This window comes from Euprymna scolopes, chromosome 31 (genome assembly GCF_053919585.1).
Source record: "Euprymna scolopes isolate OS-2025 chromosome 31, ASM5391958v1, whole genome shotgun sequence".
Lineage (NCBI taxonomy): Eukaryota > Metazoa > Mollusca > Cephalopoda > Sepiida > Sepiolidae > Euprymna > Euprymna scolopes.
In genome coordinates this window covers 55,016,101-55,028,600 of record NC_136512.1, presented here as the reverse complement: position 1 = coordinate 55,028,600, position 12,500 = coordinate 55,016,101, and the positions used below count along the sequence as shown (strand labels likewise).

Sequence of the window (12,500 nt, the reverse complement as noted above, 5' to 3'; positions counted from 1 at the left end):
ACAAATGCTGACAACACTGAGAGTGAAGACTTTTCGCACGATTTGATGGAATCTTCACACTGGCAAGAAAGTAACCAAACCGAAATCTCTTCTGATATTGAGGAATGGTTAGAACAGATCATAAAACCTTGGCAACAAAGTAATGGTAAATATCCAAAATCAAAACTTCAATTAATTTCTTGTATTTTCACTAATAAATTTTTTAACTTGTTCATAACTTTTAATATGTAAAACTTGAAAAACGTCGCATTCTTTTAATAAAAATGCGAGAGAGAGAGATTAATATATATATATATATATATATAAAGAGAGAGATGAATCTATATATATATATATAAAGAGAGAGATGAATCTATCTATATATATATATAAAGAGAGAGATGAATCTATATATATATATATAAAGAGAGAGATGAATCTATATATATATATATAAAGAGAGAGATGATATATATATATATATATATATATAAAGAGAGAGATGAATCTATCTATCTATATATATATATATATATATATATAAAGAGAGAGATGATATATATATATATATATATATAGAGAGAGAGAGAGAGATGATATATATATATAGAGAGAGAGATGATATATATATATATAGGGAGAGAGAATTAATATATATATATATATATAGAGAGAGAGAGATGAATATATATATATATATAGAGAGAGAGAGAGAGTGAGGGAGAGAGATGATATATATATATTTGACATCATGTATTTTTATTTTTTTTATGTAAGAATAATGTATTTGAAATTTCGCTTATTTAATTAAATTTATTTAAATTATGTAATAATTAAAGTATTGAATACTTAATCTTGATAAACTAAAACAATTCTTGAGTTATACTGCTATCTACTCTGGAGATGATTCAATGAGCCAGTATAAAATTATCGCAATAATTAATAGGCTTTATATAAGTCAGATCTTTCATGAATTAATCATGTAGGTTCTAAACATAAATTATGACTTCAAATACTAAAATTGAGTTCGGGAAAAATCATAAAACAAGCGTGTTTGAATATGATTTATGATAGAGAAACACAAGGAAAAAAGAGAAAAATAAAATACAAGAGAAAATATAGGAAAAGTAAATGGGGTAGTGGACAAATCAGAACATTTAAAAGATAAATTGATATCGATTTATTGGTAAGATTTTGGTGCTATTTTGTCTTTTACATACTTTGTTTTTCCACTATTCATATATATATATATATATATATATATATATATATATATATATATTAATAAGTTTATTCATACAAATATTATTGATTACATATGTGCATACATGTCCATGCTGCATTTATTTTAGAGAAATAGCGTTTTCAGTCCAGATATTTTAAATGGAACCAGATTTTATATAATCATTCTTTTGTACAAGTTTCTCTGTTATTTGAAAAGGAATATATATATATATATATATATATATATATATATATATATATGAGAGAGAGAGCGTTTTTATATTAAATTTTGATACTATAAATTTAATTAAACAATGATAATCAATATACGTTTATTTTTTTGTTTAATATTTGTAAATTCTATCCGGCGTTTAACTATCACGTAACACATAATTGATGTGCGCATTTATCTTGAAGACTATAAATACTTTAAAATCTAAAGATCATATAATATTTACTTTAACAGTTATCAATCTTGGCTTATTGTTGCCTAATTATTAGAAAATCTCAATTGCCAGTATGTCAGCCAAATACTCGCTGCATCCAAACTTGGGTAAATAGTAACTTTAGAAGATTCTGATAAAATGTCACTTTACATAGTTTCAAAACAACTGATAATCGATAATCTCATATTCATTCTTTATACCAAAGTAAACAAGTTTAATTTAATTTTTTAAAGATATTTGCCCTGGCTGTTATTTTACGTTAACTCGGGGCGAATTTCAAAATGTTTTTTTTTTGTTTAAACTGGTTTACGCGCTTGTTCGCTATATTTCCAAGATCGCTGTTCTACACTGAATCATGTATTCTGATAAACGAGGAATTTTTTAAAATCAGTTTTTTTTTTGTTTTTGTTTTTTTTTTGAGAATAAATTTGCGGAAGATATCAAGTTACCAATTTTGAAGAGTGAAATGCTTTTCAAAATAATGAACCGTCATCTTGGAAATATCTTGAAGCAACGTGTAAAAAATACACATAATATTATGTTTTTAAAACTTTTACATGATGATTCGTATTTTTTTTTTATCATAAGACAACTGTTCTCATCTTGAGTTTTATTCGCACAACATTTCGGTCAATTTAACCTCTGGCCTTCTTCAGGTGTAGCTTGTTGAACTCAAAAATTGGGGGTATTTCTGAATAGACGTCTGAAATAATTTGCAATGATATTTTTAGTGTAACTCAAATGTAGATTGAAATTTTAACACCTAGTTTTGGGTAAAGTACTTGGTAAAATTCAGTTGTAAGCTACACTCTTCTGGAGGTTGAAGGTTCAATTTTCAATGTGGACAACACTAAAGATGATGCTACACCCGCCATACTAGACACATGGATTAAATAAATGGTTCCGTTTCAAATTGCGTGCAGATTCCTGCATTCATCAGAAAGGTTCCAGAGTTCTTAAAATACAAGGTCGGAAGTTACATCGACCAAAACGTTGTGAAAATAACACTGAAGATGAGAACAGTAATCCGAAGAATCAAAATTAAAGTAATGTACACGAATATACCCGTTTTGAAATTCACCTGATAATTTTGTTTACTTAATTAACATTAAACCTTTTTTTAATAAAAGATGAATATAATGGTTTTATGCGATAAGTCAAGCGATGTTTTCAAGGAATCCCTTAAAGTTAATATTAACACAAATATGAACCTAGACATTATATAAACGTGCAAAACGCACTTAAATGTGATTTGGAGGAGGGGCGATTCGATGCAATAAAAAATTGGAATATGAATATTTTTTTTTTTTATTTTATCAATGTTTTTTATCGACTAATCTAATTTCGTGGGAACAAACCAGATGACGAGATTAAAAATATTGACAAATAATTTCCGTTTATTATATTTTATCTAGATTAGTTTCTAATCTGAAATATGTTAAATAGCCAGCCATTTTTTTTTTTCTTGTTTTGCGTTTCGGATATTAACCAAAAAAAATCGCTAGAACAATGCTTATTTTATATTGAACTCAGGTGCGGCATCAAATAAAATAATTTCTTGCGCCACGTGATGGCAAACAATCGTTTCAAAGATTCGATGGGGTAAAAAAAAAAAGTCAGCAAACGTGATGCGAGTTGGTTCAGTAACTTTGCCAAACGAATCCATATCTCATTCGACTGTGTGTTTAGAAGTGCAGATATTCTTGAGCCTAACTATTCAGACAATAGAAGTGCGCATATATTTTATTTTTATTTTATCATCGCATTTATTTGCTTATTTTTCTTCGAGATTTGTATAGGAAATTGAGTGAGTATGAGGGCGCGATATAGGATCACCTAGCTGCTAGCAGACATCCGGTTAACAGGAAAAATGTCTGGCAAAACTGAGAAATAGCCCGTATGATAATTAGGGTTGCGCGACGCCTGTAGTGCGAAGATGCCCGCATATTGTAATGCTAGTTGGAAGAGAAACCGTGAATAAAGTGGAAAGCGTAGCGAAGGCATTTCACACTTTATGCCCCCCCCCCGCATCTCTCCCTCTTCCTACCCAGCTTTCTGTCTCTTTTCCATTTACACACAAATATTCGCCGGGAAATATCAAGCGGACTTGTTAAATTTAATTTAGCTAATATTAATTAAATAATATCGATTTCTGAAAATATAAAATTTTTCAATTATTAATATTATGTAAGCTATTTCAGCGAGAAAGTGTGAACGCTTTCAGTCTAAACATATTTGTATGCAAATTATACGGCAATATATATATATATATATATATATATATATATATATATATATATATATATATATATATATATATATATTTATTTATTTATATAAACAAATTTACATGGTCGCAACATTGGACAAGTTAATGTTTCGGACAAATAGTCTGTTAAAACCAAAAGTCTTTGTCAGACGACTTAATATATGATTGCTTTCCACAAAAAAAAACTAGTCCAGGATTGAGGACGGTTTTTTATGCGGAAAAACACCATTTATTAAGTCGCCTGACAAGCACTTGGGGTTTTAAGCAACCATTTATCCGAAACCTTAGCATACTCAGTGCCGTGACAATGTAAATTTCTTTATATTAATAAAATTATATGCTGCTCTTCTTTTATTGAGCACTCTTAATAATTTCGTGAAATTCATTAGTCATCACTCTTGAATATATATATATATATATATATATATATATATATATAATCGTTATCTATAATATAGTTATATATACTATAATTACATGTAATAGATATGTATTTTGGTTACATAATATATATATATATATTATAGTTGCATAATAGATATATATTATAATTATTATACTTACATGTAACACGGATATATATATATATATATATATATATATATATATATATATATTAGAGTATATTATATTTTACTTCGTGCTTTTAACGTGTCATAACCATCGTCTCATGCGCTTTTGTTGTAAACAGCTGATATAATGCACGAATTCAAAGAAAAATTCTTGCATTATGTCATATGACGATCGCAACAGCGTGTCAAATCATGGTTCTGGCATATTAAAAAAGAACACGAAATCCTTTAAAGTATTATAAAGATTTGTCTGAGAAGGCACCGAGCATTGTGCAAACCTCTAAGCCAGCCGAAAAACAATATTCTTTATATCTTAAAATATTTATTGATTGTGTTTTGTAAATTTCTTTTGTTTTATGGCGTATCAACCCATTTTAATTTATTTAATGCCGAATCCAATAATGTTGTAAAAGTTTTTATGCTTCGAGTTCATTATATCTTCAAACATTTATTTATAGTGTTTGCTTTGGTTGTTTAACGATGCTCATAGCTATCAGTAGATAAAAATATAGTATAAAATATACTAAAAAAAAGAGATAAGTACACAGAAACACTTGTTTCGATCCACTAAACAATTCAGCAAGTAAACTGTCCAATCACGAAGCGTATATCCACTTGGAATTAAACAGCAGTTCATCTGAAGTTTATTTGTTATTAGTATTTTTAATTACGGATCCAATAAGCATCGTTTAAGTATATACTTAAACAAACAAACACACACACATATAATATACTTTAATGTTATATATATATATATATATATATATATATATATATATATATATACTTCTATATTTTTATAAAGTAATAGGGTTCGTGTGTTTCTGTCTGTGTGTACAGCTCTCCATCATCAACGAAATATAAAGGAGGTAAGAGGGTAGATCTCTCCTGGTAGAGAAACATTAGAACCCATTTTAGGATGTTTCTGTTATAGGAGACATAAGAATCTGTGCCTAATTTCTTTATATACTATTCTACAAACAACCCCCATGTCGAATGACTTATGCTCATTTGCATATCACATTATATTAAATCTCTTTAACTAATTACCTCGACCTTATTACATATTGGAAATATTCTAATCATTTCAACTGTACTATTTACAAAATCTATTTAACATTTAATCTATCTTCTATCTTCTATCTATCTATATCTATATCTATCTTCTATATATATCTATAAAAACAGAGATGTGTGTGTGCCACAGACGATTTCTGATTGGTTAATCCAATAATCACATCTCCTAAAAAACAATCGTTTCTACGCTCTTACCTTTACCATAAAATATTATGGCTTTATTTATTGTCCATCTTGGAAGGGTTTAATTTTTTAATAACTTGCTCGAAAAGCATACAAATTAAAAAAATACGAAACTACACGAAATACGCGCACACAAAATACTAAACTACACGAAAAATACTAAACTACGCAAAAAAATACTAAACTACACGAAATACGCGCACACACGCACACACACACGTTCACTACCGTCACGTTGTTATGGCAACCAAACCCGCTGACTTCTTTTTCTCATTTCACTCGTGGTCTTAAATTCATTTCGGGTTTGTATTACTGTACACATAGATTCGAAAAAGTAGTTAAAAAAACAAATATATAACAAATAAATGTTATCAAAGGCAAATTTTTCGTGTTTTTATTCAATTTAACATGTTTATTCAGCTCGAAAAGCATACAGTGTTTACCGATGTATTGGAAAATTCAAGATGGCGGCCGATTCTCTCTTTAACACGGTAAGTTTGGAAAAAGGTGTAATAAATAAAAAACCGGTTAAAATACTGTTAAAAACTCGCTCAATATATGTTACCGTGACATAGGTTGACATATATTCGGCGGGTTTTTAATAGTATTTTGTATAGTTTTTTATTTATAACACCTTTTCCCAAACTTACGGTGTTAAAGAATGTGTGAGACGCCATCTTGAATTTTCCAACACATCGGTAAACACTGTATTCTTTTCGAGCTGAATAAACATGTTAAATTGAATAAAAACACGAAAAATATATCCAGTTTTTATCGGTTTTTTACCTTCTCTGCAGAAGTACAAAAAAAAACAAACAAAAAAAAAAACGGAAGGTACTTTTACAGAATGTTAAACTAACCCTAACCGATGTTTTATGTTTAGTTTAGGAAAAGTCAGAAGAAATAAAAGTCATTATTGCATGAAATATACGTATTTAGTTGAAGTATTGTTTATGTCAATTCTTTCGAAGAAATTTAGCAAGAATACCTGTAAACCAGGAAATCGGTAAAATGTCATCATGGATGAATACTTGTCTATTATAATTTCTACCCTTGACAAAAACTTAGCCATAACAAAAGAGATTTATTGTTCAGATTGTTTTTGAGATTGATTTCTAAAAAGATATTTTATAAATAAAATCGACTTTAAACTTAAAGACTTAAATTACAATAATTGAATTTAAACATTCTTATTTCAATATTTGGCACATAACACCTGCAAAAATGATCACAATGTCAGGATTTCATTTTATTTCAGAATCGATGGCAAATACTAATATTTAACATTAGTTTATCATTTAAGCCGATAAAAAAGCCCTTTTTTTTCCGAGTCATAAAAGGATTTGGAGTTTCCTAATCAACCTTTCGGGTGCAGTTGCACGCTCTCAAAATAACTAAAGTGTTGGCTTTAAAAAAATTGGTTCATTAAAACTAAACAGGTTTAGTTTTAATAAAAAAAAAATAAATAAAAAAAAAATCGCTTTGGTAATTAGATATGTCGTATGGAATTTAGGAAAACTCGTCTCGGGAAAACTCGTCTCCGGAAAACTCGTCTCGGGAAAACTCGTCTCCGGAAAACTCGTCTCGGGAAAACTCGTCCCCTTTCGCTAGGTAGGAAAACTGGTCCCTTATTGAATAAATATCGATTTTATGATCGTTCTTGAAGGAGATATTGCTTTTTAAAATAGACTATAGCCCCCCCCCCAGCTAATATTTAAAAAAAAATATTTTTATTTGTGTAATGTTTTTTTTGTTTTTTTTAAATAAAATCGATTGCCTGTTTTCTACCTAACTGGCTAAGTTCTTAGTGGTTTCACTTATTTTAAAGCGTTTATTATGTTCATACAAAGTTAATTACAATTTTTTTGTTTCTTATTTTAACGATGTTTTTTGGAGTCATAAAACAATAATAAAAAAACAAAAAAAAATTAAAAACTGGGAGCGTTACTTTTTTGTTTTGGTTTTTTAATTATGATAGTTTTTTGTTGTTATGTTTTTGTTTTCTCTCATACCAAATGCACTCATGCGTTATTTAAAATTATAATTTTATCAATTATCAACATTTATTGTCGTCCTGTCAAATTTTGCAAAAATTAACTAATAAATTAAAAGCGAAATATTTTTTTGGCGCGTGAGATGCCATGTGCTAACAATCTCTCGTTAACTAATTTTTAATTTTTTAAATTTTTACTTCAAAATTCTAAAATCAATCATTCAGAGAAAAAGTAATCACTAAATAAATTTATTAATCAATTTTATTGAAAACTCCGCTATCGTTTATCAAGAATCTTTTTAATTTCATTTTTTGTTGGTTGTTTTTCGGAGGGAGATATAGTTTTACCCCCCCTCTCTAAATTATATTTTAAAAAATATTAAAATTTGGGTTTGTATTACTGTACACATAGATTCGAAAAAGTAGTTAAAAAAACAAATATATAACAAATAAATGTTATCAAAGACAAGATAAGTTGGGTTACCCGATAAGTTACTTTTCTACCAAACTGGATATAATTCTCGTGTTTTTATTCAATTTAACATGTTTATTCAGCTCGAAAAACATGCAGTGTTTACCGATGTATTGGAAAATTCAAAATGGCGGCCGACTCTCTCTTAAACACGGTAAGTTCGGGAAAAGGTGTTATAAATAATAAACTAGACAAAATACTGTTAAAAAACAACCGAATATATGTCAACTTATGTCACAGTAACATATATTGAGCGAGTTTCTAACAGTATTTTGTCTAGTTTATTATTTATAATACCTTTTCAATATATGTTACCGTGACATAACTTGACATATATTCGGTGGTTTTTTAATAGTATTTTGTCTAGTTTATTATTTATAACACCTTTTCCCGAACTTACCGTGTTAAAGAGAGAGTCGGCCGCTATTTTGAATTGTCCAATACATCGGTAAACACTGTATGCTTTTTGAGCTGAATAAACATGTTAAATTAAATAAAAACACGAAAATTATATCCAGTTTGGTAGAAAAGTAATTTATCTTGCCTTTGATAACATTTATTTGTTATATATTTGTTTTTTGACAACTTTTTCGAATCTATGTGTACAGTAATACAAACCCGAACTAGAAATAATGTCCGGTATATCACATCTTAGGGGTCTTGATAATCGCTAAAAAATAGAAAATTAAAGAAATTACTGAGGGAGATTTGGTTTTAAAAAGAAAATAATAAATTTTAATATTTTTCAAAATATAATTTAGAGAGAGGGAGAGAGAGTGGGGGGGGTTAAAACTATATCTCCCTCCGAAAAACAACCAACAAAAAATGAAATTAAAAAGATTCTTCATAAACGATAGCGGGATTTTCAAGAAAATTGATTAATAAATTTATTTAGTGATTACTTTTTCTCTTAATGATTGATTTTAGAATTTCGAAGTAAAAATTTTAAAAAATTTAAAATTAGTTAACGAGAGATTGTTAGCACATGGCATCTCTCGCGCCAAAAAAATATTTCGTTTTTAATTTATTAGTTAATTTTTGCAAAATTTGACAGGACGACAATAAATGTTGATAATTGATAAAATTATAATTTTAAATAACGCATGAGTGCATTTGGTATGAGAGAAAACAAAAACATAACAACAAAAAAACTATCATAATTAAAAAAACAAAACAAAAAAGTAACGAAAAATCGAATCGCTCCCTGTTTTTTAATTTTTTGGTTTTGTTTTTAATTATTGTTTTTATGACTCCAAAAAACATCGTTAAAATAAGAACAAAAAAAAAATGTAATTAACTTTGTATGAACATAATAAACGCTTTAAAAGAAGTGAAACCACTAAGAACTTAGCCAGTTAGGTAGAAAACGGACACTTAGAAAATCGATTTTATTTAAAAGAAAAAAAAAAGAAAAGAAAACATTAAACAAGTAAAAATATTTTTAAAAAATATTAGGGGGGGGGCTATAGTCTATTTTAAAAAATAATATCTCCTTCAAGAATGATCATAAAATGTGTTTTCAATCGGTATTTATTCAATACGGGACCAGTTTTCCTACCTAGCGAAAGGGGACCAGTTTTCCGGAGACGAGTTTTCCGGAGACGAGTTTTCCCGAGACGGGTTTTCCCGAGACGAGTTTTCCCGAGACGAGTTTTCCGGGCACCGTCGTATGGTTATCCCTAATCGCTGAATAAAACCGCTAACGAGTTGAATGATTACGACATAAAATTAAACTCGGGTTCCTGAAACGGAAACTTCGTTTGTTTTTGTTTTTTTCTTATCAATATATTTACATTGTTATTTTGTTTTCATTTTCAATCATTCGAACAGTTTTCTTTTTCAAGTAATCCAAGTTACAAAATTCCCACTGTTTACTATGCTAAAATCACAATGACTAATGTATACCTATTAACCCTTATCCTTGAGTGGCCTCTGGGCCTTGATAAGTGGTGACACCCATGTAAAAAAAAAAAAAAAAATCACTCGAACAGTTTTCTTTTTATAATGTACAGTTTTAAAAGTTTAAAAACGATATAGTTTTTACTTCAGGAAAATTAATGGGTCAGTTTTTACGATGTGCCCTGTTAAAATACTGTTAAAAACTCGCTCAATATATGTTACCGTGACATAGGTTGACATATATTCGGCGGGTTTTTAATAGTATTTTGTATAGTTTTTTATTTATAACACCTTTTCCCAAACTTACGGTGTTAAAGAGGGTGTGAGACGCCATCTTGAATTTTCCAACACATCGGTAAACACTGTATGTTTTTCGAGCTGAATAAATATATTACATTGAATAAAAACACAAAAAAGATATCCAGTTAGGTAGAAAAGTAACTTATCTTGCCTTTGATAACATTTATTTATATATTTGTTTTTGACTATTTTTTCGAATCTATGTGTACAGTAATCTTGCCAGGATGCGGAGGAAAATGAATGAAGGGGGAGGGGAATAAAATAAAAACATTTTGGAAACAGAGTAAGTTTGAAAGAATTGCTTTGCACAGAAAGAAATTAATGAAAAAATAAAATTAAATTTCTTTTCTTTCTTGATTTTTTTTTTAGTTTTTTATGAAAAAGGAAGTCAAAATTAAGACTATAAAAAACAATTTTTATTAAGAGCGAACCTCAGTCGTCAGGTCTGTAAAAAAAAGACGTGGAATAATAAATGTTTTCTAATACAAATTACAAAAAAATATATACATATATATACGTATATATATGTATGTATATATGTATGTTCATTTGTCTCTTTGAAGTTCGTTTGTTTAATATATCGGTTTGCAATATAATTTTGTCATTCTGTCAGACTCAAATTTTAAATCTATATATCTATAAAAGTGAAAGTGTGTGTGTGTGTGTGTGTGTCTATGTACATTTCCCTACGAAATAACTCTGTCAATTTTTAGTCTACAAACTCGAAATTTGATATACAGGGTACTGAGATTTGGAAAAATCTATGTGATCGGTTTTTAGCCAGAAATTTGGCGATTAAGGGGTCAAAGTTCAACGATTTGAGCTTTGAGAACTCTACCAAACTTCTCCGACAATTTTGGGTCTAAACACTTTAAATTTTAGATATAGCTTCCGTGGACATGGATCTAACTTAATAACTTGATTTGAGCCCAAAACAATAAATTTTCAGGGGTCATAATAGGGGTCAAAGTTTAAAAAATTACCCCCTTTTTTTTTGCTCAGCATACACCTCCAAACACCCGGGCAACGCCGGGCACCCATGCTAGTATATATATATATATGTATACTTATATATATATATATGTATACTTATATATATATATGTATACTTATATATATATATGTATACTTATATATATATATGTATACTTATATATATATATGTATACTTATATATATATATATGTGTATACTTATATATATATATATGTATACTTATATATATATATATATATATACGTATATATAGATACTTACATATATATATATGTACATATATATATAGATACTTACACATATATATATAGATACTTATATATATATATATATATATGTACATATATATAGATACTTATATATATGTACATATATATATATGTACATATATATAGATACTTATATATATATGTACATATATATATAAGTATCTATATATATGTATATGTACATATATAGAGATACTTATATATGTATATGTACATATATATACATACTTATATATATGTACATATATATAGATACTTATATATATATGTACATATATATAGATACTTATATATATATATGTACACATATATAGATATATATATATGTACACATATATAGATACTTATATATATATATATGTACATATATATAGATACTTATATATATATGTACATATATATAGATACTTATATATATATGTACATATATATAGATACTTATATATATATATATGTACATATATATAGATACTTATATATATATGTACATATATATAGATACTTATATATATATACGTACATATATATAGATACTTATATATATATATACATATATATAGATACTTATATATATATGTACATATATATAGATACTTATATATATATATATATATATATATATATATATACATACATGTGTGTGTGTGTGTTTTAACAAAACCAAGACATCAAGGAATAGATTGATAGCAACAAATAATGTATTACATCGTTAGTTAGAATTGTTTTCAAGAAATTATGTCGTTTGAAAATTTTCACGAAGAGAGCCTTTCGTCAGACGTATAGAATAAAAAGCACTTTAACAATGAGCAGAATGGAGTCCA

At 27.7% G+C, this 12,500-nt stretch overlaps 1 protein-coding gene across 1 annotated transcript in view; it reads left to right on the top strand.

Moving 5' to 3' along the window:
- LOC145255755 (uncharacterized) overlaps positions 1 to 12,500 on the top strand; it is a 142,305-nt gene that overhangs the window by 88,787 nt on the left and 41,018 nt on the right. The window contains exon 9 of the mRNA XM_080114404.1: positions 1 to 145. This exon is cut by the window's left edge and continues 2,218 nt beyond it. Coding sequence (XP_079970530.1) covers positions 1 to 145 — 145 coding nt within the window. The remainder of the gene's footprint in view (positions 146 to 12,500) is intronic.